This window comes from Apteryx mantelli, chromosome Z, assembly GCF_036417845.1.
Source record: "Apteryx mantelli isolate bAptMan1 chromosome Z, bAptMan1.hap1, whole genome shotgun sequence".
NCBI lineage: Eukaryota > Metazoa > Chordata > Aves > Apterygiformes > Apterygidae > Apteryx > Apteryx mantelli.
The window spans coordinates 11,391,304-11,416,698 of NC_090020.1; the positions used below are offsets into that span (position 1 = coordinate 11,391,304).

A 25,395-nucleotide genomic window follows, 5' to 3' on the forward strand; every position below is an offset into this window, starting at 1 on the left:
CTGGCTAAGATAGAAGGGGCTCTCTAAATGGCCTTCCATGCACTATTTTGAAATTGGCCCTGGAATTCCCAACTGCAAATGTCCAAGCAAGACCCAGCTGCAAATAATTTAGTTCTCTTGGACACTCTCAAAATCCAGTTCTGGTTTGGCACGGTGATGATGACAGGATTAATCCTATCTAGACCATTTTGGTTGTCTTCCTAATTTGTTACCCAGCCCCCACTACATGAGCTGTACCACACATACTGCCAAATTCTTGTTCCCAGTTGTATTTCCATGGCTTCTTTTGGGGGGAAAAGAAATCACATGAATCCTCCAAGATTATGAGGCAGTGTCTTGGAGGGAATGGATGCAAACCATTCGTCTGTTTACCAAGGCAGATAGAATTGTCAGTAACAGCTAACTGGGTAAACAGGATAGCTCTTTACACTCTTGGTGGACAAAACATCTACAAAGCATTCAGGATGCCTTTAAGAAATTTCTAGGTCTGTTTTTATCCTGGAACTGAGGCTTTGAATTGAGTGATGCCATGCAATGGCTGCACAGATATCATCTATAGATCCTCTTGTATCAGATTAGCAATGGGGGTCCAGGATTAAAGGGTCTGCTGGCAGAACAGTGCACTGAATGATGTGACTAACGCCCAACAGCAAAAGGGAAAAGCTAACACCAAAGAGAAAAGCTGGCTGCAGTTCTGTGTTCCGCACTTCGGTGGGGATTCGTCTGGTCAGCTGTGCTTGTTTTTCCTTCCCTTGCTCTGAATCTCCATGCAAGTTGCGCATCTCATATGTAGAACAGGAAGCTCATGATGACTTTTCTTTCAAGGTTTGGGCCTCTGAGGTAAGCTGCAGAGGCCACACCACATTGCCTGTATCAGAGGTTTTCCTGTGCCCACTGCTGTCAGATGGCCCTGTTGTCTTGGCTGCAGTCAGCCATACATCACCTCAAGCTGATCTTGTCCAAACAGGAGCCGTTGTGCTGAAAGGACTCTAAGGTTGCATGTTGATGGACTTGTTGGTCCGAGTTTCACCTAGCAGTGGGAACTTTCCCAATTATACTAAGTCTGGATGTAGTAGTATGAAGCAAGCCCTGAAGTGCATGACTTTAAACCAGAGTGAGAAGTAACTGAAACCCAACAATGCTATTTTGCAGCTGTCTTTCTCAATGGCAGCAGATGTCATATAGATACTGGCTTCCCAATACATGAGAGACCTTTGTGAAACTAAACAGTAATATTGGATGTGAAGTAAAATTAACCGCATTTCTACCTTTTTATTTTAATTAATGCTTGCAGAGAATTGCAAAATGAGACTTCATTTAGAAGGTGACCTGTTTTACCCTTTGCTCCAAGGCAGGATCTACTCTGCCCCCCAAATTTCTCACATATGTTGGCTTAGTCTTTCCTTAAAGACCTTTACAGGAAGGAGTAATGAATAGAGAGGGAGGGGGTACTGAGAAGGGACACTGAGTGGAGAATAACAAGGAGAACAATAATCAGAACAAAGTAGCGACGTCATGCTGCTATTCTGTTATCGCTTATTTCTTTACTCACCGCTGTGAGGGTTATTTTCAAATGGGGACACCATTTCTGAATGCTTCAATCCAGACTTTGAACAGAGTTTGCAGTATTTTTGCAATATTTTTCTTGCCAGTAAGCGCCAAGAGTGGAAGACATCCAGTATGGGAGGTATCTCTTGGTGGATCCCCTTTAGGAAGAAAGTTGGAGACTTTCAGACTATGGTGGCTGGACTGAAAAACCCCAGGAATCATGAGGAGCCCCACAGACAAAAAAACACCCACAAAGGTAAAAAAGCTTTTCCTCATCGTTAGTAGTAAAGAAGAGGTGGGAATTATGGCTGTGAGGGATCAGGAGAGCAGAAGGTATTTAATGTCAATGAAGCCACCCTGCAAGAGCAGCAACAACTGTGCTCTGTACACAGCAGACAAGGGTCAGCATCATGCTGGAAGGCAAAATCCCAGAGGAGCCATCACTCTGCAGGGGAAGCAAAAGATGCACAGTGACTCCCTCCTGCAGGGAGTGGGGGGACCATCAGCCCAAACTCACCATGTTGCTGGAAGATAACCAAGGTTCAACCAGCTCATGGAGTAACGTCTCAGGCTGCCTACCCCTGCGAATGCCAGTGCTGCTGCCAAGAGGGGTGCAAAACAGGTCAAGTGTGACTGTGGCTCCAAGGTCCAGGTTCTTACAGAGGCACATGGACTTGCTCAGCACTAGCATGGCAGAGGTCTCTTCTAGATCACCAAAATATGGGGAGGGATGAAGCTTTTTGGTGAGCTGCAAGCAGAATTGTTCCAAGCACAAGACTTGGTGGCCATGGGGAACTTCAGTTGCCTGACATCTGTAGGGAAGGGAACACTTCATGTCGCTGGCTGTCCAGCAAGGTCTTGCACATTGAAATAGCTTTTGGGTACAGAAAGTGGCAGAAACAGCAAGAGGAGATTTTCTTAAGTTTTGACCGGAGGCAAGGGGAATAACTTGTTAAGAACTTGAAGGTGGGAGGCATTTAGGTGAGCATGACCATGAAATGAAAGATTAAAAGTGGAGCTGATACAGAAGGGAGGCAAGAACTATGGGAAAGCTTGCGTTACAAAGAACAGACAGTTCTTTAAGGAAGTGTGATTACAAGCATGCTCACAGCCTAGTGGAAGGATAGCAGGTGTACTAAGAGGCCATTTTGTAAATTGTGAGCTCTTTGTTAATCTTAAACAAGAGAAAAGAGACAGAGAAAGTATAAGCATAAACAGGTTAATGAAGATGAATATAAAAATACCATGAATGAGTAAAAATGGATAGATAAAAAGTCAAGATCCAAAATGAGGTGAAATCAGGAACATGAAGAGTAATAAGAAAACGTTCTATCATTATACTGGGAAGAATAGGAAGATCAAGGAAAGCACTGGTTGCTACTTGGGACAAAAGAAAAGCTATCAAAAACTGATACCAAGAGGTTGGATTATTAAATATTATTTTTGAACTTTGCATTAATAATCGAAGCAATCAGGTGGCTAACACATTTAACATCACAACAAAGAAGTGGGAACTCAGCTAAAGTAGGGAAGAAACAGGTTAATAAGTACTTACCGAAATTACTGTTTTCTATATCAGGTGAGCCTAATGCAAGTACACAGTCAGGTACTTAGACGGCTGAGTAAAGTAACCTCTGAACTGTTAGTGATTATTTCTGACAATTAATGGGTGATCTTCCAAAGTTCTCAATGCTGGGAAAGATAAATGTAATGATTCTTTTAGAAAAACAGGACAAACCAGGAATTTCATAATTTCACACAGACTACTTTAAATCTAGCTTCTGAGAAAATACAGGAACAAATACATTACTGTAAATATCTACATGATAACATGGAGATAAGTAACAGTCCTTGTGCTTTTGTCAAGAAAAGAACTGTGTCAATCAACATAATTTCCTCTGTGCTAGAGTAAGAAGTCTACAGACAGAAGGAAAGTAAGAGCTGTCATAGCTCTTGACTTCAGAGAATGACTTGTGAGATATTGTCTCTTAAGATGAGGGAACTGTGGCTTAGATGAAATAGTTGAAATTTGTTGAGTAAGATTCTCTGTGGAGGCTGTCCTAGATGTAGATCATGTCAGTATTTCCACTGATGGGGTGGAGAAAACACGTTTTAAACCAGTATAGGAACCATAGTCAGTTGTCTGTAAACATGTTTGAGAGCAAGCTTACAACTAAATTGCAGATAGGGGTGTAGAGGAAAAGCAGACTACAGCTCACCAAAGGAATGTGGAAGGTCCTGCACCTGGGGAGGAGAAACCCCCATTGAGTTCGGACTGATGGATTAGGAGCTGGGCTTATCGCAGGCTGAACATGTGTCAACGACACCATGCAGAAAAGGATGTTCATCTATTAGGATGTACTTCTATTATATAACAGATTATACTAAGTTGTGCTGAACAGATGTGTCACCTGGACAATAGTGAGAAAACATGACCTCAAAGGAAAGATTTAGGTTTATCATATCTCTTTTGAGTTAACTCTTTTATAAACAAATAGTCTCCAAATATATAAAAGGCCACTGCAGAGAAAAAGGGAATAGTCCATTTTCCACGGTTATACCAGGTAGGACAAGACTTCAGATCAGCATTAGAAGGGTTTCCCCAACAATGGCAATACTGAAGCACTGGAATAGATGGTCTCACCTGATCTTAGACACCGCTAAACATAGAGGTGCCATCCTTTTTCAAGCAAACATCTGTGTGCAGTGATGCACATGTAAAGATAGCTGTCCAGTGGAAGTGGTACAGATAAGCAACTTCTTATGGCTGGAGAGAAACTCATTTTTCTGTGGCCCAGCTTCCTACAGCCCCCAGCCAGATAGATGTGAGGAAATCATTGTTTGGGCATCAGAAAAAACTTCCTCTTGTAGCAGTGTACGCCTGACAGACTAACCATTTTCTTAACAATTAGTGCATGATGGAGGTGGGAGGCATTTTTCTGCCTTCCACAGCCTCTGTCCCAAAATCAACCTGGGCCTTCCAGGTAATTGTAAAATACCAGCCTTGTTCCATCCTCTACTGATAGGGGGGAAAAGGACTGCATAATATCAAAACATTAAAAAAATTGTCAAGGGACTTGCACAGAGTTTTGGGTTCTTACATGACAAAACAATGAAACCTCATATCACCTGGACTTTGAGGATGTCTGTGGTGGTGTAGCTCCTCTTACAGCCTGGCATACTGTGGCCTGACAGTTTTCTTCTCCTAGTGGACTTTCTTTGTCCCAAAAGGTCAGACCTGTGGAAGGAGAGAAGCTTTCTCAGGAAGTCATAGCCATGTCCCTGAATTATGCCCATGTCCCAAAGAATGACTTTGAATCAGGCTGTGTATCAAGCAGGCATCACAGCATAGAGCTACTCAGCCAAGGGATGTATTCAGAGTGCCCTGTCCCTGAACAGAAGGTCTGCTGGGTTTGGTACCATATGGTATTTTTCAGGCTGTGTGGCTTCACTTTTCATGTGTAAACTGACATAAACAGTTTTGGTGGTTGTACTGAGACGTATAATAGTTGTGTGTGGTTTTGGGGGGAGATGAAAAATTGCAGGTGAGGAAACTATTCATATTGAATCAAAGTCGAAACTCTTTTGGATCCAGACCTTCCAGACATCTGCATTTTTTCAGTATGAAATATTCTGTTCAGTTCAAGATAAATGTTTTGGTTTTGAGATGTTTATAAAAAATAAACAGTGCCCAACACTGACACTCCGTGCTCAGATTATGGAAGATCCAGGCTGAGTTCCTTCCTCTGCATGCAGGGTTTGAAACTTAACAAGTTAACTTTTTACTGGGGAAAGAATAAAGGTCCTCAAGTATTTATATTTATAGACACAAAAGGGGGGACAGTGAGGCAGTATGGATTAAGACAAGTTAGTGTTGTAGAACTGCAGTGTAATCAAAATCACATAGGAATGGTACATGAAAATTTAAATTATCTGTGCAAAGGGAGCAAGCAGCTGCCAGAGCAACCCCCCTGGAGGAGGGTGGGACTGAGGTATCCAAGATTTAAAGCACAGTGCAAAGGTTATAGGTGTTCACTAGGTCTTCAGGGAAACTTCTGTGGCACTATTAAGCCATTGCTGGCACACCAATGATAATTGAGGTGGATACAGTCTAAACCTGCATCAGGATAAGGCTGTTTCTTTGGCTTAAGCAAACAATGGAGGATTTTGGAGGAGGATGAGGCTGGTATTTTAGGAAACTTGCACGAGGCTCTCATACAGCATCATAATATCTGAGCACGTGTGACTGCATACATTTGTTTTTAATAGCTTTAAAACCGAACCGCAGAGTCAGCATAGGACCTGTGCCTTATTGGCTGTGGGTGGATATTCTTCTTTAAGAACTGTTTCAGATGGAAACCCCAAACGCTTAAGCTGTTATGAATGCTTAGCTGGTAGCTAGGAAAATGAGCTGGTGCATCTTGGAATAAACTTCATCCTCATCTAATAGCTTGTATCACGGTCTCTCCCCACTCCTAGGGCTGGCACTGCTAAAAGCTCCAATTCTGAAGCAAAACTACTCAGCATGATGCAAAACACACTGCCCCGAGGGAAGCAGTACTGTTAGGTCCTCTTATGGGGCTGTGCCCAAAGCAGATGCTGAAGGTACTACTAATAAATCAGAAAAGGTGATGGCAAAAGTTGGGGCTGTTGGGTCTGCAGATGCTTTTGCCCCTCCTCCACGGGAACAAAGCTTTCCTCCAAATCAAGAGGCTGAGGGGGGACTGCAAGTGACTAATTTGATTAGACATTATCCTCAGAGGATGTCATATTGACAGCTACGCTCAAACCTTTCTGGCTTACTCATCTGTGGGCATAACGAGATTGCAGTTTATCTGATTTATCAAGTAATATTCTCATGCCACCTGCTTGTGTCCAAAAATAAACCTCCTGCCTCAAGCCCCCGGAGCCCAGTGAGGATTGCACCCATGTGTCTCCCTTTCCTCTGTCAGGATCTCCTCATTCACCTGGAGCCTGGCTGCTTCTCCCAGGCACCCACTGATTTTCTCATCAGCCAAAAAGCTAGCATTTGAAAGTTTAGGTCTCTTTTTCAGAAGGAAATGTCTCTTTCCCCTCCATTTCTTGCCTGGGGCCTTTAGATGGCACTACAGCACAGACCCACGGGCTTCCGTGTGCATCTCCCAACAGGGACATTGGGATGGGGATGGTGGGACGGGAATGGAGGGACGGGTTGACAGCACCTCCCAGAGCTCCTGCACAGGCAGGGGCAGCGGCACTGGCTGGACCTCATGGGCTGGGGAGCAGCATGGGGCCTGGTGGTGGCAAGGGAGCTGCGGGTCAGCTGGGGACACCAGCTTTCCTCGCACGGGGAGAGCCCAGCTGAGATCTTCCAGCTCGATCTCCCGGGATCTGCTCCGGCTTGGGGCTGAGCATGCCTGCAGCCTGAGCCAGATTACCTGTTTTAGCTTAGTCTGGCTGTTTTGTGTAAATACAGCAGCAGAGGTATGAGAGTGTGGCTTAGTGACCAGTCCTGGGCCAACAGAATGTACAGCTTGAGTGTTAGCTGTTCATGCTTAAAGCCTTGTTTCCTTATGTAGGTAATATCCAAAGTGTTGCAGGATTGTTAAAGATAATATACTGAAATATAATATCCCATCCACCACAATGGACACATGAGAGTATGTTGCTGGCAATTCAATTGCAAGGTTGAGCAATGTGTTTTCGAGTCAAAATAAGTACCTGGATGCCCTTGGAGAATTTTGTTTACTTTTGGGGCAGAAAATGACTCCATCTTGTCATGCCCTTCCAAAACTAGGCCATAACAATTGATAATCCTTTGGGAGAAATATTTTAAAACTAATACCCGAATTTAAATATTGCATTGGTAAATTGCAGGGAACAGTCAGAGACTTGAATATGAACTCTTCTCCAAGAAGAAGATGGTGCTATGTACATACATGCAAATGCAGAGTTTTATTTCAGATCAGTAGTGTTCAGAGTAAGCAACAATCAAGAATTATGCTTTTGATTTTAGGGTAGCTTGCCAAAATGCTTTGAAGCTCTACAAATTGATGAGCCAGGGAAAGCACCTCTTCAGGTTAATGTGAGACTACTTTCAGCTAACGGTTTTATTTTACTTCTGTAAAAACTCCCTTTAAATGCAGAATCTTGCAAAGCTTTGAAATAAGTGCTGATATTTACTTTTTTTGCTTTAGTAACTGTCTAGTTTCAAGAGGACTGTTATGCTGGAGGAGTTTCATTCACAGGAGAATGACACTGTAAGTAGTTGACCCCTCCACTGCCCTGTGCTCCAGGGAAGTCCTGAGTGTCCAGGAAGGTGCAGCCCTTCCCTTATGCTCTTGCATGTAGGTCCACTTGGGATTTGGCAACTCAGTCTGGTGTTTTCAGAGAGACACCTTTGAGAAAAGGTATCTTTATTGTGCTGGAAGACTGGAAAGGTGCCCGAGCCTTGAGCATGCCTGTCAAATCTGCCATGGTGACATGTTTTCCTGTCTTCATCCTCTTTGCATCCATTGTAAGCGTGCAATTTCTCTCCCTCTTAGTTTTATGGGGAGATGGTTCAGTTTCAAAAATGGTTATAATGCAGTGGCAATGGCAATTTCTGCAGTAAGACTGCATGAGTTTATTGATGTTTCAGTTGACTAATTATATCCAAAACTTTTAGCACAAACCACAGAAGCTTGAGTGAGAAGTTTACTTAGTTGATCAAATGATCTGTGAAGCTGAAGAACAAAGAAAGATCACCAAACTCTCCCCAAACTCTATCACATACATTTCTTGTGCAAGGAAAATGCAAGGGTAAATATATATGCAGCTTTAATATGGGAACATTAGTATTGCGATATAGGTAGTCAGATCTATCCAGAAGTGGTGCTGTTCATGCAGTGCCCATAAGGAAAAGAAGAGTAGAGAAGGAGCTGTAAGAATAACTCAAGGTTTGCAGATATCTACAGAACAAGGGGCCAGAGTACCAGACAAGCAAAGAGATTTGTGGTAAACCTGGCCACAAAAAAAAAAAAAAAAAAAAGGATAAGATTCCTTAGCAGAGAAGAAATGGAGAAAAGGAACTGACCCCAAGTTCAAAAATACAGAAAGAACAGAAGAGATGATGAAGTAAGGGGGAAGAAGAGTTTGGTGTAGTGATGGTATTTTTAACTGGCACTGGTAACTAACTCTTTGCAGCAATATTGCAATTTTCAATGTTTCCAGTTTGTTGCCCAGTCTAAAGTGGACGTAAACTTGGTCTTCGGGCCAAAGGTATTCCAGATACAAGTTTGCAGAGTTGATACCCTGAGAGTTGACTGGAACTTCTAGGCCCCTCTGTAACACAAATGAATTTTCTACCTAAATGCCCCCAGCTGAAGAAAAGCATCTTGTGGTGAAAATGCTGAAGTTTCCTAGCTATGCTTCAGGCCTTACAGCTTCAAAGAAAATCAGCTGTTTAAAGTTTAAAGCAAAAAATGTTCTTTGTGAAAAAAATAATAACTAGATCATCTCTGACAGCTTAAACAGAAAAAAAAACCACAATTATTTTATCTTTTCAAAAGCAATGTAATGTAAGACATCCTTTTCTCCAACAGAGAAAGCACAGATAGCAAACCCGAAATACAGTTGTACAGGAAAGCCCTTGGCTTATTCCCTAGCTCTGTGACTCACTAATCAGCCTCCCACTCACAGTTGCTCTCTCCGTGGAGCTCAGGGATGCTCCGACCTAAACCTTCCCCCCCTTAGTCTGTTTCTGCCTTCTGTCGCAGATTGAAACTGCGTCTTCTAATGCTCGCTAAGGCCAGGTACCTGGCTAATGGCCTTTGGCTGCATGCACATACAGATCTATAATTTCCTCTGGCTTTGGCAATTTGTGTTTCTGATTTTAGCTTTTAAATCCACCTCCAGGGCTGGCATGTACATCCTGGCTTATCCAGAACTGCTCAAGCTCCTTGCTAACAGTATTATTTTTGTAAAGCACCTTGAGAGGACTGCCAGGTAAGAAACAGTAACTTTCCTGTTGGGATAATCTGGAGGCAGCACTTACTGTCTGCATGTATGATGGAAGACATGTTCTAGTGTTACCTCATGCTTTATAATAACTTAGAGCCTACAGATTTATTCCTGCATTTTTGCTGTTAAGCTTCTTTTGTTTCAGGAACAGAAAAGGAACTAGATCTAAAACTTTACATACAACCCTCAGGAATATTTTCATACCCTCTATGCCACTCGAATGTAGGAGGCATCATGGAAATAGTGCTGGGGATTAAATAAACTCTGATCTGTTACCTCACTGTGAAATGTGGTGGGGTACTCTCTGCCTCAAGTAAGCAACACTTTTCCTCCTGTTGCCCCCCAAGAAAAGGAGTAGAATCAGGACATTAAAATATCCTAAGACTGTCTTCAGTTGTAAAGATTTGAAGCCCAAACAGCTTATTTCCCCTCATGTTTGCAGATGTCACCCTTCTTAACCAAAAACATCGGCACTCCACACTTCCTGCACTGAACAGGTGATCTTTACACTCCCAGAGCTGGAGGGTTGATACATAAATGCAATATTATATGTTTAAACAAATGTCCCAAGATTTACAATTAAAATGAATAAACCTGTCAACAGCTGAAATGGCCTAATACAGTAAGTACCAGACATCAGTAAGTAAGTCCCAGACACATAATAGTAAATAATATCTCTTGTAGTTAATACTAGAAAAAGAAGCTTAAAATATTCTCCTCTTCATTCAATGGTCAAAAAAATGTCTATATTTCAACAAGTTTCCTTAGTCTGGGATAGCCTCTTGGTGCAGAATAGCAAGAGGCCAATAGGAAAGCTGCCAAAACTCGGAGAGTGAAATGCAGCAGCTTGTTCAAGCTACAACCATCTTCCACACAGCTGTGCAGAAGTCAGGTGGTGGTATAAAAGCGGACCTGCCCCTTTGGCCAGCAGATCCCTATACATTAAAATCACACTTCGGTATAGATTTTAGCCTGCTCTGCAGTCATTCTGTGCTGCCAAGGCAGCAGGATGCTGACGTGCTTGGGACTGAGGCTGTAACTTAGTTTTGCTACTGACAATAGCCCTGAGAAAACTGCAGTCGAGAGCCTGCTCTTAAAGCATGAGAACAAGTGAAGTGGGAGAAATCCTGGTGTCTTCTATTGATCTGCAAGCAGAGACAGTTTCACAGGCCTGTTGCAGCAAGACTGTGATTAGAGGGAAGAAAAAAAATAATGATCACAATAAATAGAGTAAAAACTTATGTGTAACTTCTGAAATGCATGCATTAGGTCTCATCTGCCTGCTGGGCAGGGAGCCTGAGAGAAAGGGCCAGTCTGTGACCACAGAAGTTAACTACAGGCAAAAAATAAATGTCTCTGTACCGTCAGGTATAAATCCATGTAAGCATGTTAAATCCCAGGGAGATGAATGTTCTGTTACCATATGTAACAGGCAAGAAATATTCAGAGCTTTGCCCACTTAGAGCAAAAAAACATCATCTGAGGCTTAGGTATGTAAAACACAATTTGTCTGAGCACACTCATTTTCTAGTTGTGGCACAGAGGACATTGTGTACTGATGAGCTGGCCACTGGAGTGGGTCTTTGCTGTAACCTCGTCTAGTTTTGCAATGAAAGCTGTAACTTTGCTTGAGGCAGGTGGTGTGGGAAGAACAGAGGCAGGGCCGAAAGCCCATCCTGAGGACCACACAGCCCAGGGACAGTGGGCGAGCGGTTCACCTCTGCTGGCACTAACGGAAGTCGTGGTGTAGATGGGGCCGTTCCCAGCCGGCAAGGCCACCCCTCGCTGGCTGAGGAACTGCGGCTGTTTGACACCTCCACACTTTGGACCACTTCTTGCTTCTGTGTGTGAACGCAGGGACATGCCTGTCTGCGCCTCTGTGCTGCGTCATGTGCACAGGCGAGCATGAGCCCCTGGTCTTTAAACTGCCAGGCAATGCATTTAGAAAGAATGTCACTATCATGCTTTAGAAAGGAAAGGTGAACTTCAGGTTATGTAATTTAAAGCTCTGAGGTATTTAATTGGCACTTTAAAAGTCATAGTGCAGTGATTTATGCTTTTTTATCTATTGATGTAACACACCCAAGGACCTTAACCTTTGAGTCACTTAGGAACAAACTTCAAATGATTTCCTCTTCATCTGTTTTGTGTCACTTTCTCCATTTGGGAAAGATCAGCAGTTTTGAGTCGAAGTCACAGAAACTGAGAACCCCTTAGCTGACGGCCTTCACGTGGTCTGTCACCATAGAAAAGCCTCATTTGTCCTGCCTCCTGTCTTGCTGAGGGAGTAGAAAAGATTACCAATGTTGTGGTCCTTGGCAGAGATAGGACTAGAGCCTAGTTCTTCCAGACACACATACATGACACTGCAGAAGGAAGCCCTGCATCCTTAAGAATATGAATTAGAGCAAAAGCTAGCACAGGAAATCCTCCCTACTTACTGTACAATAACCACCATGACATTTCTCAAAGGTCACTCAAAATGCACCTACAACGCAGTTGTTCTCCAGCTTGATTGCTAGCTTGACATCAGGGAAGGCAATACCTGATGCAGGAGGCTATTTCAAGATCTCACTATGCCATCAGCTGCTGAGCTAGCACATCTTGCTAAATCTGAGCTAGCAGTGCGATTGCAGTAATTTCCAGAGCAGTTTACCCACTGTTTATTCCAAAAGCACAGGCATAAGGAGGGGTTCTGTTAGGAAGACCAAAACTGCTGTTGCTAGATTCCATAGGATAGGGCAGAAGATATCATTAAATCATCTTGTCTGCATACCTGTTTTAAAACTACTATTAAATCTACCAGTTATTCCCGGGCTCAGTCCAGCAGACTGAACATATATTTTATTTGGTCAGACCACTTCTTTCAGAAAAAAATAAGCAGTCTTGACAGCTAGGCCTGTAACGGGGCCTTGGATGTCCTCTTTGAAAACCAGTTCCTCTGGTGCTCCTTTGTTTCTGTAGGATTCATTTCATGTTACATGAAGTTACATCAACTAATTCAGAAATATGCTTTATCACTTTTCCAGACTCCTCTCTTTTTCCTAAGCCCAGCATGAACTACCATGATTCTGTGAAACTTAAGGTTATCATGATTTTCTTTTCTTCTTGCTCCAAACAGCAAATAATGCAGTGACAGATGTTATGGTAACCAACCAAAATCTTGTGCTGTGATTAGCTATTATTAGCATGTCTATAATCCCCAAGCGATTAAGCATGGCTTCAAGTGTCACCTATGTCTCACAGGGACATAAACTAATCTGTTTTGCTGAACACAGATGAAGTGTTTTGAAGTGTTTTGAAGCACTTCTATTTTACAGAATACTCCTGTGTTTCATTCTGTCTCAAATCACTGCTTTGTGGTGGAAAACAGCAGTTCTGCACTTGGATTCTGTTTCAGGTGAGGGGCCTTTGAAAAATTCGTGGGCATCCAGCCCTCAAAAGCAGTTTAAAAAGTTGTTCTTTATGCCTTTCTTTAAATGGCCAAGCATTTTAAAGAAATTAAGTGGTCCTTCTGTTGATTTTCCTTTACTCCACAATGAAGTAAATGCTGCTGCTGAACAAAAGGAGTGTGTTGCAGGGGAGCTTTTGGCTCCCAAATCAGCAGGACTTTTTGATTTAATCCACAGTCTTTTGTTTTTAAGTCTGTGTTCAGCAAGCCTCCCCTCCTCTTTTGTAGTTATGGTGCTGCTTGTGAAGGGTCTGCATGCAAAGCAACCACCAAATGACAGCACGTGCCTGAGGCTTTATGTAACTAGTTTTGCCTAAATTAACAGAGCTGGTTATCGTCACACTCAGTGTGGACAGCTTCAGCCCTGTGCAATCCCTGCAGGACCCTGCTGATCCCTGGGGCACAGCACATATGGCGAGCAGACAGTTGCAGCTGAAGGATCAGTTCGGCAAACAGCCATTTGGCATCTTTCTAGAAAAACAGGCCAGTGGTCCAGGCAAGACAGGGTAGGTTCACATTGCCCATGGCACGCAGCACCCAGCAGCTTGTGGTGGCAGCAGAGCACGTGCCATCTCCCTGCATCTCCAGGTCCTGGCGTCCCTGGATAAATCCAGTCAAAATGCTGAATGAAGAAATGGAGTGTGTCCCAGGGGAGCTTTTGGCTCCAAAATCACCAGAACTTTTTGGTTTAATCCACAGGTCTCCTGTCTTTTAGTCTGTGCTCAACACGCCTCTGCCTTTTTACTTATGGTGCTGCGTGTGAAGGGTCTGCATGCAAGCAGCCACCAAAAGACAGTTTCACTCTGCAGTCTTGGCAAAACTGATTACAGTCTGTCCCTCCCTGAGACATGCACATGCATATCAAGGTCTCAAGCTAAAACGTCAGGGGAAGCTGCACAGAAGCTACATTCCCCCTGGCAACAAGCATTGTGCTTCCCATATAATGGGCAACTCTAAACAAGTTGCTTGCAAAGCAACAAGGTAGACACCAGGGGTGAGGGGAGGTTGCACTTTTCTATTCAGGAATTCCTGGGCAAGTGACTGCAGGCAATCTCTGCAGCAAGTCCAACACTCCCAGAAGGTTTTAGGTGTACTGTGAATGTCCAGACTGTTGAAGCAGCACTGGGAGGTGGAGGACTCCGTGGGCTTTTCTTTTGGAACTGTAGAGTCATTCCTGGTGCATAAATCCACAACCCTAGGACACCCCGCAGCCCAGTGGGAGAAGTAACTGTCAGTGCTGACAAGTCCAGGATGAGTATCTGAAGTCTTTGACTTCTACCCAGGTGAAGTGGGGGAGAGAAAAATACATGGACAGACTATAGAGAAGAGAAATTCTCCTCTAGGGAGAGAAGAGGAAGCTGGGAAGATTATTTGAATGGTGGGCACAGGTTGCTGCCAAAAATGTTTTTCTTGTCATTTCTGGCATCCTATTTATTTGTGCTTCATTGTATCCCCATGGAAGTCTTCTATGAAAAATATCTTGGGAAGGAGAGCGCTATAGTGTTTGTGCAACTGGAAATGTCCACAAGACAAGCTGGGAAGAATGTGCATAGAGATGTTTCCAGTGCATAGGTGAACTGGGGACTCCAAGGTTTTGTTGTGGTTCTGAAGGCAAAATTTTTATTTCTGCAGATTTTTTTACTTCAGCAGATAATGCATAGCATCTGTCTACTTTTGCAGGGATCACCTTCATTTGATGATGCAGGTATTGGAAGTGTTCATGATATAGCTACCCCATGCAAGTGGGCAAGTATGAATGCATGCCTATGCAGATGCATACGTATGGGCCATGAGTTTCTGATTAATGCTCTGTGCTTATTCTCTTAACACGTGTAAGGAACAGAAAGACTTCAATGAGACAAAGGTGCGGTACAATCACTTCAGCAGACTTACTAGCTTTCTGGGCTGTTTTTTCCATTATGTAAATGCTGTGTTCGTATTAGTATAGCAGTCAGATCCACCAGTGTGAGGATTACAGTTGGTTTTTACATAATGGATTATCCAAGATTAAGAGTTTTATGCAGGCACACGAGCAAAAATAACCAATTAGTGACTTTGCAGATTCATTATTTAAAGGCAGCTGGAGGACAATTCACAGAAATCTCTCCTGCTGACTGCAGCCCAAGAACTGAAGCAGAATAGCCTCAGGGATCTCCATTGCCTTTACCCCAACAGGTAGGTCTCTCTTGCAGCAAAGGCGAACCAGGTTAGCATCTCTTGCAGCGCAGGAGCCTGCAGCTCGCGCGGCAGCAGCTAGGAGCAGAGTAGCTGCTTGGGTGCCTGGCAGTCTCAGGTTGGCAGCTCAGCTCCAATGTCACTGTCAGGTTTCAAGTATCTGTGTTTTAACTTGTCATCAGAACAGGTATTCAGGGTCAAATACGCTGACAAATGTGTTTGTAGGTGCTCTCTTTTCCCAAAGATGAGGACTAAACACACTGGGATGCAGATGAGTGGGGTTACAGTAGCAGGTGAATACAGCCATGGCCATTTTGTAGCTGCACTGCAGTGGGAGATCAACCCTCCAGAGACTCAGTGTTATCTGTTATGTTTGTAGGGTGGATGGCCTGAGGGAAGAAAATACTAAAATGTCATTTGCCATTAGAGTAGGCAGCTCTAGTGCCTGATTAGGTGATGAAAAGTGGCCATAATGAACACAGCTTTGCTGGTTTTAAAGCAGAGTGGATGAGCACCACAGAATAATTAGAAACAACAGACTTTCAACCTACACTGCTTTACCAGAGCTCACCAGAACATTATTTTTTGTCAAAACAAAAAAATCAACAAATTTCAAATTTTATTAATTCTCACCAACTTTATCCAGAGTCTGGCTTGATTTATAATGTAAAAATGGCATGAACTGAAATACTACTAGTGGCAACCAAATCCTCTTGCAAAGTAATTGCCATTGGTACTCAGAGGTACAGAGTTAGCTGGATTCAGGCACCACAGTGACCTCGGTTTCTCAGTGAAGTAGTACTATACTAAGCATGGGATGAAACCAGTTTTTAAAATAAACAGAATGTATCTGTAGGCACAGCACTGGCTATCCACATCTGCTGTGAAATAAGACTCTGCATGTTTGCTTTTGTCTTGCAGAATGAAATACGCACAGTATGTTTTCCTGGCATCGATATTCTCCACTTTTGAATATAGCCTAGCTCAGACCTGCGCAGTGGAGTCTTTCTCTGTGAAAGACAATTTTGATCCAAAAAGGGTAATTATGGTTACTTCATCTGCTAAACACAATATATGTGAAGAAGCTTTACTATATAAAATGTTTTTACGGGTTATAGGCTGCATAAAGGGGTTCATTGCCAAGAAGTTAACTTGGTTCATATGCTGTCTCGCAAACACTGTTTTTGTAGTTTGCTCTTTTTGCTAGTGTTTGACTTGCTGAATACTATGGAAACACTGGCCACAAAAGGCAGGGATGTTATTCTACTAGACATAATCTTCTGTTAGCTCAAGTTCAGTATGGCTTTCAGTTTTGGACAGTCCCATGAATGAAACACTTCTTTAGATCCCTAAACACAGAGAGAAGGAGAAAACAAGGTACCCCACAGACTTGCATCGACAGCTGACCACTCTTGAGAGTCACAGCAAAATGAGAAATTATCTACCTGGGTATTCTGAATACAGCCTGGCTTTTGGTTCGAAACACAGCGTTTAATTTGCCTGCCTCTGAAGAGGAAATCAGGGCTAACTTTGTGTAGTAAAGGCCCAGGCTGGTGTGCCAGTTCCTGTTTTGACTGGCCACCTGCAAACATCACTTCCAGCCACAAACAGAATTTGTGGGTTGCCAGCACTTCTTCTGAACAAAGTTTGCCTTGCTGGGAAGAAACCCATGTCTGGGGAGAGTTTTAGGAACATCAGTATCTTACTAAATCGGATTTCTGCTCAGCCTCATGTATTTGGGAGCTAATGCACTCTATTTCACTCTTAAGCATGTAACTTCCCAGACAGATTTCATTACCTTAACTGAAGAGTCAAACTGAGCAGAGTTAAGTTCTGCTAAGTTCTGCTTTCCCCATTGCTTTTACCAATAATGGTAACTTTTGAGGGTTTTCATGTCTTGCAGTGACTTGTTTAGATCTTATTTTTGTTTTAGTAGATACTGCTTTTGAATTTTCAGGGTTCCTTTTGTTTAGTTATTTTCTTCTTCTTAATCTCATTTTGTTTCCCCCTGCTGCTAGTCTCCCCAGCACATTCTTTTCTCTTCCTAATGCACATAGTTATCACTTTCTGCTTCTCCAGGTAGACTTGTGACACCATCAGAGATCAACTTTGGCCCCTGACAGGCAAAAGAGTGACTCCAGCCAGTTTGCTAAAGGCTTTGCAGCCGTGATTTGGTGTCCTCATTGGCATTTCCCATGGAAAAGTTTGGGCCTAAATGGGAACAGACAAGAGCTGACCTGATTTGCAGCAGGCATTTCAGGGTGGGATTGTGGAGACACATTCAGGGCTGAGTTGTTGCTACAGGAAAGGCTAAGTGGTAAAAAGTAAATACGTATAGAAAGGTGGAGGTGCTAGAGTCATTCCTTGTGGTGCCTCATGAGGCACTCATGAGTGCAGAGGCAAGGGTTTACCAAATGGTATGGCAGGACCTGCGTGGTGGCTACCTGTCTAAGTGCAGACCACCTTCTTTGGCCAGGCAGTGACTAGTTGGAGGGGAACTGTTTACAAAAATGCTTCTGTGCCAATCTTGCCATGGTCATTAATCCAGATATTAATAATCTTTCATTTTAGTATGCTGGGAAGTGGTATGCCCTGGCCAAGAAGGATCCAGAAGGCCTTTTCCTTCAAGACAATATCTCTGCTGAATACACCGTTGAGGAGGATGGCACAATGACAGCATCTTCCAAAGGCCGAGTGAAGCTTTTTGGGTAAGTGTGTGCCTGACTGTCAGCTCTAGGTGGTGACATGAGGTACTGGAGGGGGGATCTATCCTGAGTGCACAACTTGCCTCTATCACAAAAGGAAGCTCAGTCAAGCTAATACATTGCAAGCCAAAGGTTAAACCCATTTGAGTGCTGGGTGAGTTCTCAGTCTGCCTCTGGTCTAGGCCCATCACAAAACTACTGTACAACTGCCAGTTCAATTATAAAGTCTAATCTTTAATGATAGAGTAGTAAAATAAATAAATTGCAGCGAAGAGAGAGAAGCTAGTGTAGCCTGCAGGTCCATGAGTAGCACAACAGGTTAGATTTCTTTGAAAGGAAGGAAATGAGTGTAAATGAGCATTACTTTGGCAGATCTTTCAACATAGTGTTGGACAGACTTCTCAGGAAAATACTCAGTTAGCTCTTGGACATCACTGTGATGCCTGAATAGACAGATGGAAGGAAGCTTAAGAGTTTTTCTTGTCAGTAATGGTTACTATAAGGGATTACAACATGTGAAGGGATTAAATAGATTTTTGGGTATACAAAAGAAAAACTGGAGCTTCCAGCAGGCTAACACCAGTTCTGTTTTGTGTTAACTGCCCAAAACTGCCCTATGGCACAAACAAAAGAGCAGAGCAGGTGGCTGTGAACCTTAAGCTTAACAGCACAGCACTGTAGGATATTTTGAGACAGGGCTAAATGAAGCTTTGCAGATATTCCATGCAATGTGGGTGGGAAGACTCCTAAATGGCCTCTTCAGGAACCAGGTGGGATCTCAAGGTTGCTGTAAATTTACTTCTGTAAAGGCAGGGTCAAAAGGAAGCTCATCCTTTGTTAGAAAGGGAATGAAGACCCTAACGCTGGTGCACAAAACCAGGCAACTCGCCACGTCCAGGCACTTATAATGCAATAAGACATAGGTGGTATTCAAACCAAATCAGATGGAGGGACATTAAGGGAAATAGATAAAGAAGATGGGCTGTTCAGGCGATTACAAGGCTCTCTTGTGGTCTGTGCGAAGGCCTTTCGTCAGTTTGGAGAATGGAGTGGCTGTAATTATTTCCTTGTATGTAAAAGGCATCTCTTATGCCAATCCCCAACCTCTGCCTGGGGATACAGCAAATTTTCCCTATCTGAGCACAAACACAGGCCAGTTCACTCTGCAGACTTCTGGCAAGGAGGCAAGAAACATTCACTGTTTTGCAAAGCAGTTGTCTAGTTGTACCCAAGCAAGTGCTAAAAAGCTTGCTGAGCTGGAGGAGGGTCAGAGCAGTGCCCCAACCACAGGGTGCATTGGTTACCGTGCACTGTCTTTGATGGGATATCACAGACTTACTTTCCTTGATGACAAAGAGTAAGGCTGTATTAAGAAAGGCTGTGCCCATGCCTGAAGCAATTGCACTGCACCCTAGCCTGGTGCTTCCTTGAGTCCTGCATGAGGCTGTTGTGGGGCACTCACTCAGCAGGGTTTTACCTTCAGCCCCACGGATCTCGTTACAGGTTCTGGGTGATCTGTGCTGACATGGCTGCTCAGTACACAGTACCTGACCCAACCACTCCAGCAAAAATGTACATGACCTACCAGGGCCTGGCCAGCTACCTGTCCAGTGGTGGTGAGTGAATTTCTTCAACCCCACCTTATATCCCCCAAAATGCTGGCAGCTTATAGCTGCCCAGATTTGTGTATTTCAGTATATGAGCAGGAAAAACAGCTGAGCTCAGATTGCTCTAAATGGAGACAAAGCATCCTTGGAGGTGGATGCTTTTTCCAAGCAGTGCTTTTTATCTCTGCACAGGGGCAGGATCCAGAGCCTTCCCAGGGACCTCACCTATCCACTGGTTTAATTAACAGGGAAGATGCAGCTTACAGAGAATGGGCAGTGCAAATAAATTTTATATAGCTGATTACAGCTGCCCAATACTTTCTGGGCTCCAGGGTGCGCATTATAAAGGTGCTCCAGGTCAGGCCCATCCTTGTACACCTCATAGCTAATGGGACAAGACATGTGGACCCAAATCTGCACCCTAACAGCAAGGCACAGACCCTATCAGACAGATACAGCTGGAGTCAACAACGCTGAGCTGTTAACTGAAGTCTCCCTTACAGAAACTCCTTGAGTTTAATCTCGCCAATACACCCTACATACCCCATATTTCCAGCCTGAGTCTCCCATAGCTATGGGACACTACTTTGGAAAGTGGGCATGATTTGGCTTGCTAATGAGTAACAAAGAAATACATACATTCAGAACTGGCAGATAAGCCACACCATAATATACTTTGTTGATCAAGAAGGCTGGAAAACAGGAGCCATGTTTTACTGAGGCTTTTTGCACAGGAAATGTGATCTGTCTGGCCTTTAGCCCCCCACCCCCCCCACCTCCCTGCCCCCACACATACCTGGGCAAGAAATATAGAGAGATTTTTTTGCATCAAAACATAATCCTGTGAACACTAGCAGACTAAGAAACTGCAGGGGAAAATGCACTAACCTCAAATCGTGTCTGAGCAAGGATTTGTCTTGTTGAGAGGTACCACTGGAGCTTGCCTGTGCCCTCAGCTGCAGGGTGGAGATCAGGCAGTGATGGGACGATGCTCAGCCGGATCAGAGACACTCAGCACTGCCTTTTTCTCAGCATAACTGACATGTACTGCAATGACATGATGGGGAGCAAGGTGAATTCAGGACACACCTTGTTTGTCCCAATTCTTCATCTCACAGTGTGGATATAAGCTAAATGTGGGATATGACTTTACATCCTTTGGGAAGCCATCCCTGCCACATGTTGCAGTAAAGCCTCTCTCGCCTGGATGGGCATGTCCACCTTTGATTTGTTTTGTCCATCATGACAAACACATACATTCTGATGTTTCAGGGGACAACTACTGGGTGATTGATACCGACTATGATAACTATGCCATTACCTATGCCTGCCGCAGCCTGAAAGAAGATGGGTCCTGTGATGATGGCTATTCCCTGATCTTCTCACGCAACCCTCGTGGCCTCCCCCCAGCCATTCAGCGCATTGTGCGTCAGAAGCAGGAAGAAATCTGCATGTCTGGCCAGTTCCAGCCCGTGCTTCAGTCAGGTACTTTGAGTTAATTAACAAACTCACATGGCTGCACTGGCAGCTTGTAAAGTAGGTGATTGCACTTGTTCTAAATGAGGTAAAATCGTAGCAAACTGAGTTGCATTCTTTCAACAATGGATTTTTAAAGTCACATCTGCTAAGAAAGTGGCTGCAAAAGCAAAGTCCATGGAAAGGAGGGATAGCCCATTAAAGTATGGTTCTGTAGCCTTAATCTTCCCCTTATAGCAATGTGTGTGCTGAACCTGGTACACTACAGAAGGAAGATCAGGTCTTCTCTTTCCTAAAAGATACACACACACAAGGGCTTGGACAGGTGTAACAATGTATTGTTTCCGAACTTGGAAATACATGGCTTGGACACCTGCATAACAGCAACTTACCTTAGGTCCACGCACTGTGTCCTATAGGAAAGGCTCCTTCCAGGAGGGAACACCCTCACTTTCCTTAGCTGCTGGCATGATTTGTGTCCTGGGCTTTCTGAACAACAGAGGTGAGGGGCTTTGAGCAGCAGTCATGGCTCTGTCTGCTGACAGTGGGAGTGAGCTGTTGCTCCGCATATAGGTAAATAGAGCAACACATTATTGCAAGTCTAACAGCTGTTTTGAGAAGCCTTTTTTCTGGAGCCATGGAAGCTCATCTTCCAGCTCACCTGCTGCCCCTGTGGTGGGCAGATAAGATAGTGTTATGCTGGAGGGAAGAACTCCACTTCTTGTCAGCAGTTTAGCTCCCACACCCTTCACATGGACATTGCTTTCCCCGGAGAGAGACCCTTAACCAAACCAGGTCTGAGGACCTAGACTGGGGGATTGCCTCAGTAGTACTATGCTATGCCCAGCTGGACAGGAATCATGGGTCTTTGGGACTGGTGAAGGCTGCCCAAATGCTATGCCAACAGTCAAAGATAGTGCAAACATATTTTTGCCCCCCTCACCTAATCCTGTACTGTGATTCAGAAGTACTCTGGGAAAGCTGTAGCTACACTTTCACTGAAAACTAAAAATGTTGTTAAAGCACTTCACAAATTTACTTGCATGGACTAAAGTTTGCTTTTCTTTCTTTCCAGGGGCCTGCTAAAAATATACTGATTCTATCCTTAAGCACAGAAACCAGACCTCTTCGTCTTGAAGTTGTCATTCAGCTAATTAAAAAAAGAAAATCATAGTTTGGTCTAGTGTGTTTTTCCTGAAAAACACATGAAAAATGATTGTTTTTTGTAAATTGTGTGCAATACAGTATTGATATTTGAATTTTCAAGGGAATACCTAACACAGCATTTGTCAATAAATGTTTTTTAAAAAAACCTCTGTCATTGCTTTTTGTTACACACTGTTGGGGAGCAGAGAGAGTGGGGCTGTTCTCCATGGGAAGGAAAGCCAGGAGCTGAGGGCAGTCCCCGTGCAGCTGGGCAGTGTCCCCCCAACCAGGGCAGTGTAGTACCAAGCAGGGAACACAGGGCAGGGGTGGTGACAGGGACAGGTCCCACCAACAGCACCATGATCAGCAGGCAAATGCATGGTGACGAGACAGGTCCAGGGTCCACCCAGGGATTCCAGGCAGTGAATGAGGGCAGCAGGGCACAGGGCTGGGCCCAGGCACACCTACAACATGGCCCCTCTCTTACCAACATGTCTGTTTAAATTCTGAAGCTATAAAATCTTCTTGAACAACAGCTCTGAGATGAGGTTGCTAATGTGATCCTTGTGCCTGTATATAAAATAAATATCATTATTTCTGGTACATCTGAATGCTCAAATGTCTGCAGATTATTTCTAATAATACCCTGAATCAAGAATGCAGCAAAGCAACTGTTCCTGTAAATAACATCTGGCTGTTTCTTTAATCGAGCTGTCACTTGCATTTTGTATGGCATATGTGGTAATTTACTCCCCATTACTTCATGATCCAGCCTCAGTGTCTGAGAGGGACACAGCTGAAAGATTTTTTGGCCAAGAAGCTCAGAGATATGAGGAACCAAAAGCACAATATCTAGACAGTTCCTTGTAGGAAAAGTGGAACCTGCATCAGTATTTCTCAGATATATATTTTCCATTACTCGAGACAATCAATCACATTCACTTTGACTGTTTCCAATGAATAAAACTACCAGTCCAGAATGCCCCCAACAACATCCTGAACCCTGCAGTTTGTCAGCAAACCAAATTTTCCAGGCCATAATTACTGAAGAAACACTGAAAACCAAGTTGGATAGCCCCTGCCTTTGGGCAGTATATTATGGTATTTATAGGGTATATAGCACAAGGCTGATATCGAGTGAAGAGCTTCAGAACACTACACCATAAAACAGCTTCTGAAAAATGCTTGCACAATCTATTGTACACTGCCAATAATTATCTATCGCATCTGTTGGAAGGAACATATAAATACTGGCTAAAGACTCTCCTCCAAGGCCAGAGACAATATTCCAGGGAAGCATGGAGTTCTCTCAAGCTTGCTTTTCCCAAGATTTCCAGCTGGGATTCCTAAGCCTCTCAGCCAGCAGAGACTAATAGCAAAAAGTGTTTTTTTGCTCTACTGGTCTAGGAAAGGTACCTGGAAGGGAAGTGAGATGGTGAAATACCATCTAAAGCTGAAGATAGAAATGGAAGAGCAGCAGGCAATACAAAAGAAAAAACATATAGATGGAGACTATCAAATGTTGAAAAAATATTAGCCTTTTGTTCTGGACTAAGTGCAAGGTCGATGCATTGATTGAATGTTCACCAATTGCCCCCCTCTCCCATGAGGAAGTATTAGGGTGGAGTTCGGTGAACTTAGGACTTGTATCACAATTAATAGACAACATTAACCCCTAGCTGAGGGAGCCTAGCCTTTGGTCAAGACATACAGACCAATACTACAAGTTCTAAAGCAGTGGGATTTTTAAATGCCTGCAGTTATAGTACCTGTATGATCAGAGCAGCTGGGAGTTCCAGCAAGCAGGAACTAGATGCTAACGTCCTTATTGTGCTTGGTATAGTCTGCTCAGAAGAGCTAAGCACTGAAATCCCTTCTCTGCCACACAGTGTTGAGCCTCCAGGGATATAGGAGGATAGCAGTGATTCTGGGAGAACATGCTGCTCAGTTGTACATAACCCACGAGCCTGGCTTGTCCTTGGAGGAACTGGGAGGATACGTTCCCATCAGGATAGCAATCAGGCCCTTATCATATGATCTGGTTAGTTAATGAATGGATGGGACCACACTAATTAGCTCATTTCTGTTTTTCTTCACAGACTACAGAGACCAGGTAGGGTGGGCAGGCAGGTAGGGGGGCGTTCTGCTTTGATTTACAGTTGTCTCATCCCATTGAGTTAGACATATAGAAGGATATGTCTAGAGGCAGACACACTTCTGCCTGGCCTTGGAGCTGGCTGGATGTGTTACAAACAACACTTTGCTATCTTACCTTTAATGAACAAGGCTGTTATTCTTGATTTTAAGTGTGTACATAGGTCCTTGTTCTGCACAAACTTTCCACTAACAAGAGAAAAGAAAAAGCTGTTTACAAATGAAAAGGACTGTTGTTTTGTCCTCAGAAGGTCCTTTGGTACTGACAGAGTAGCTATGACTGTGCAACAGCAGGAGGAACCCTGCAAGGATTTTGACCTTCACACATCAGTGAACCTCCTACCACAAGGACACTGCAAGTCCTGAGATCTGATGCTACAGTACCATGTTGTGTTAGACCAGCTTCCCCCTTGGGCTCAAACAAGAGCGCCTAGGACTGTGGTAACTGAGCACAAGGCTATATATGCATTTAAGTTTCTACTTTAACCTTCAAATTTCTTATAGTCACACTCTCTACATGCTTCATGTCTACATAATATTGGAACTTGATGCAAGTTCCATAAATCAGGGTGTCTTCTACACCTTGAGAATAGACTTTACTTCACATGATTAATTGTCAATCTGAATTTTGAGCTGTTTCCAGAACACAATGATCAAGCACTGTTTTTAACTGGAGTCATGGGAAAGATTAAAAACTGATTTTTTTGTGTAGCAAAAAAGATGCAACAAATGCAACACATACATACACTGTTAAATTATATAAAATATCCCTTTGAAAGTTTTTTCCCTGTATAGATCTTAATAATCAGCTGCAAAACTGTTAAATAACCTTAGAAGCTTTTGCTTAAAGGGCAGCCAAACAATCTCCTCTTGCAGTTAGATTTCCTTCTTTGTATTGTTTGCCAGAAAGAGACATATTTGAATGCTCAACAGTCTTGCTTTGGTTCTGATGCTATAGAACTGCTAAGCACCTGCAACTGCCACCTAGCATTATGCACACCTGGGACTTACGAAAACTAAAACATAAGGTGAAGCTCATGACTGCCTTGGTAAAAGAGGAGATGCTAGAGTTGAAGGATTACGGATGTAATGTTAGAAGCCCTACAAGACAGAATCAGTGACAGATCATTACAGAAAAGTCAAGTTTCATGTA

The 25,395-nt window shown here is 43.5% G+C and overlaps 1 protein-coding gene across 1 annotated transcript; it reads left to right on the forward strand.

The window, feature by feature from the left end:
• The first annotated feature begins 16,076 nt into the window (after positions 1–16,076).
• LOC106482497 (purpurin) lies at positions 16,077–20,965 on the forward strand. The gene is made up of 4 exons (XM_013940090.2): positions 16,077–16,193; positions 17,726–17,862; positions 19,363–19,475; positions 20,739–20,965. The coding sequence occupies exons 1-4, from the start codon at positions 16,077–16,079 to the stop codon at positions 20,963–20,965; spliced, it is 594 nt and encodes a 197-aa protein (XP_013795544.2).
• The last annotated feature ends 4,430 nt before the right edge of the window (positions 20,966–25,395 follow it).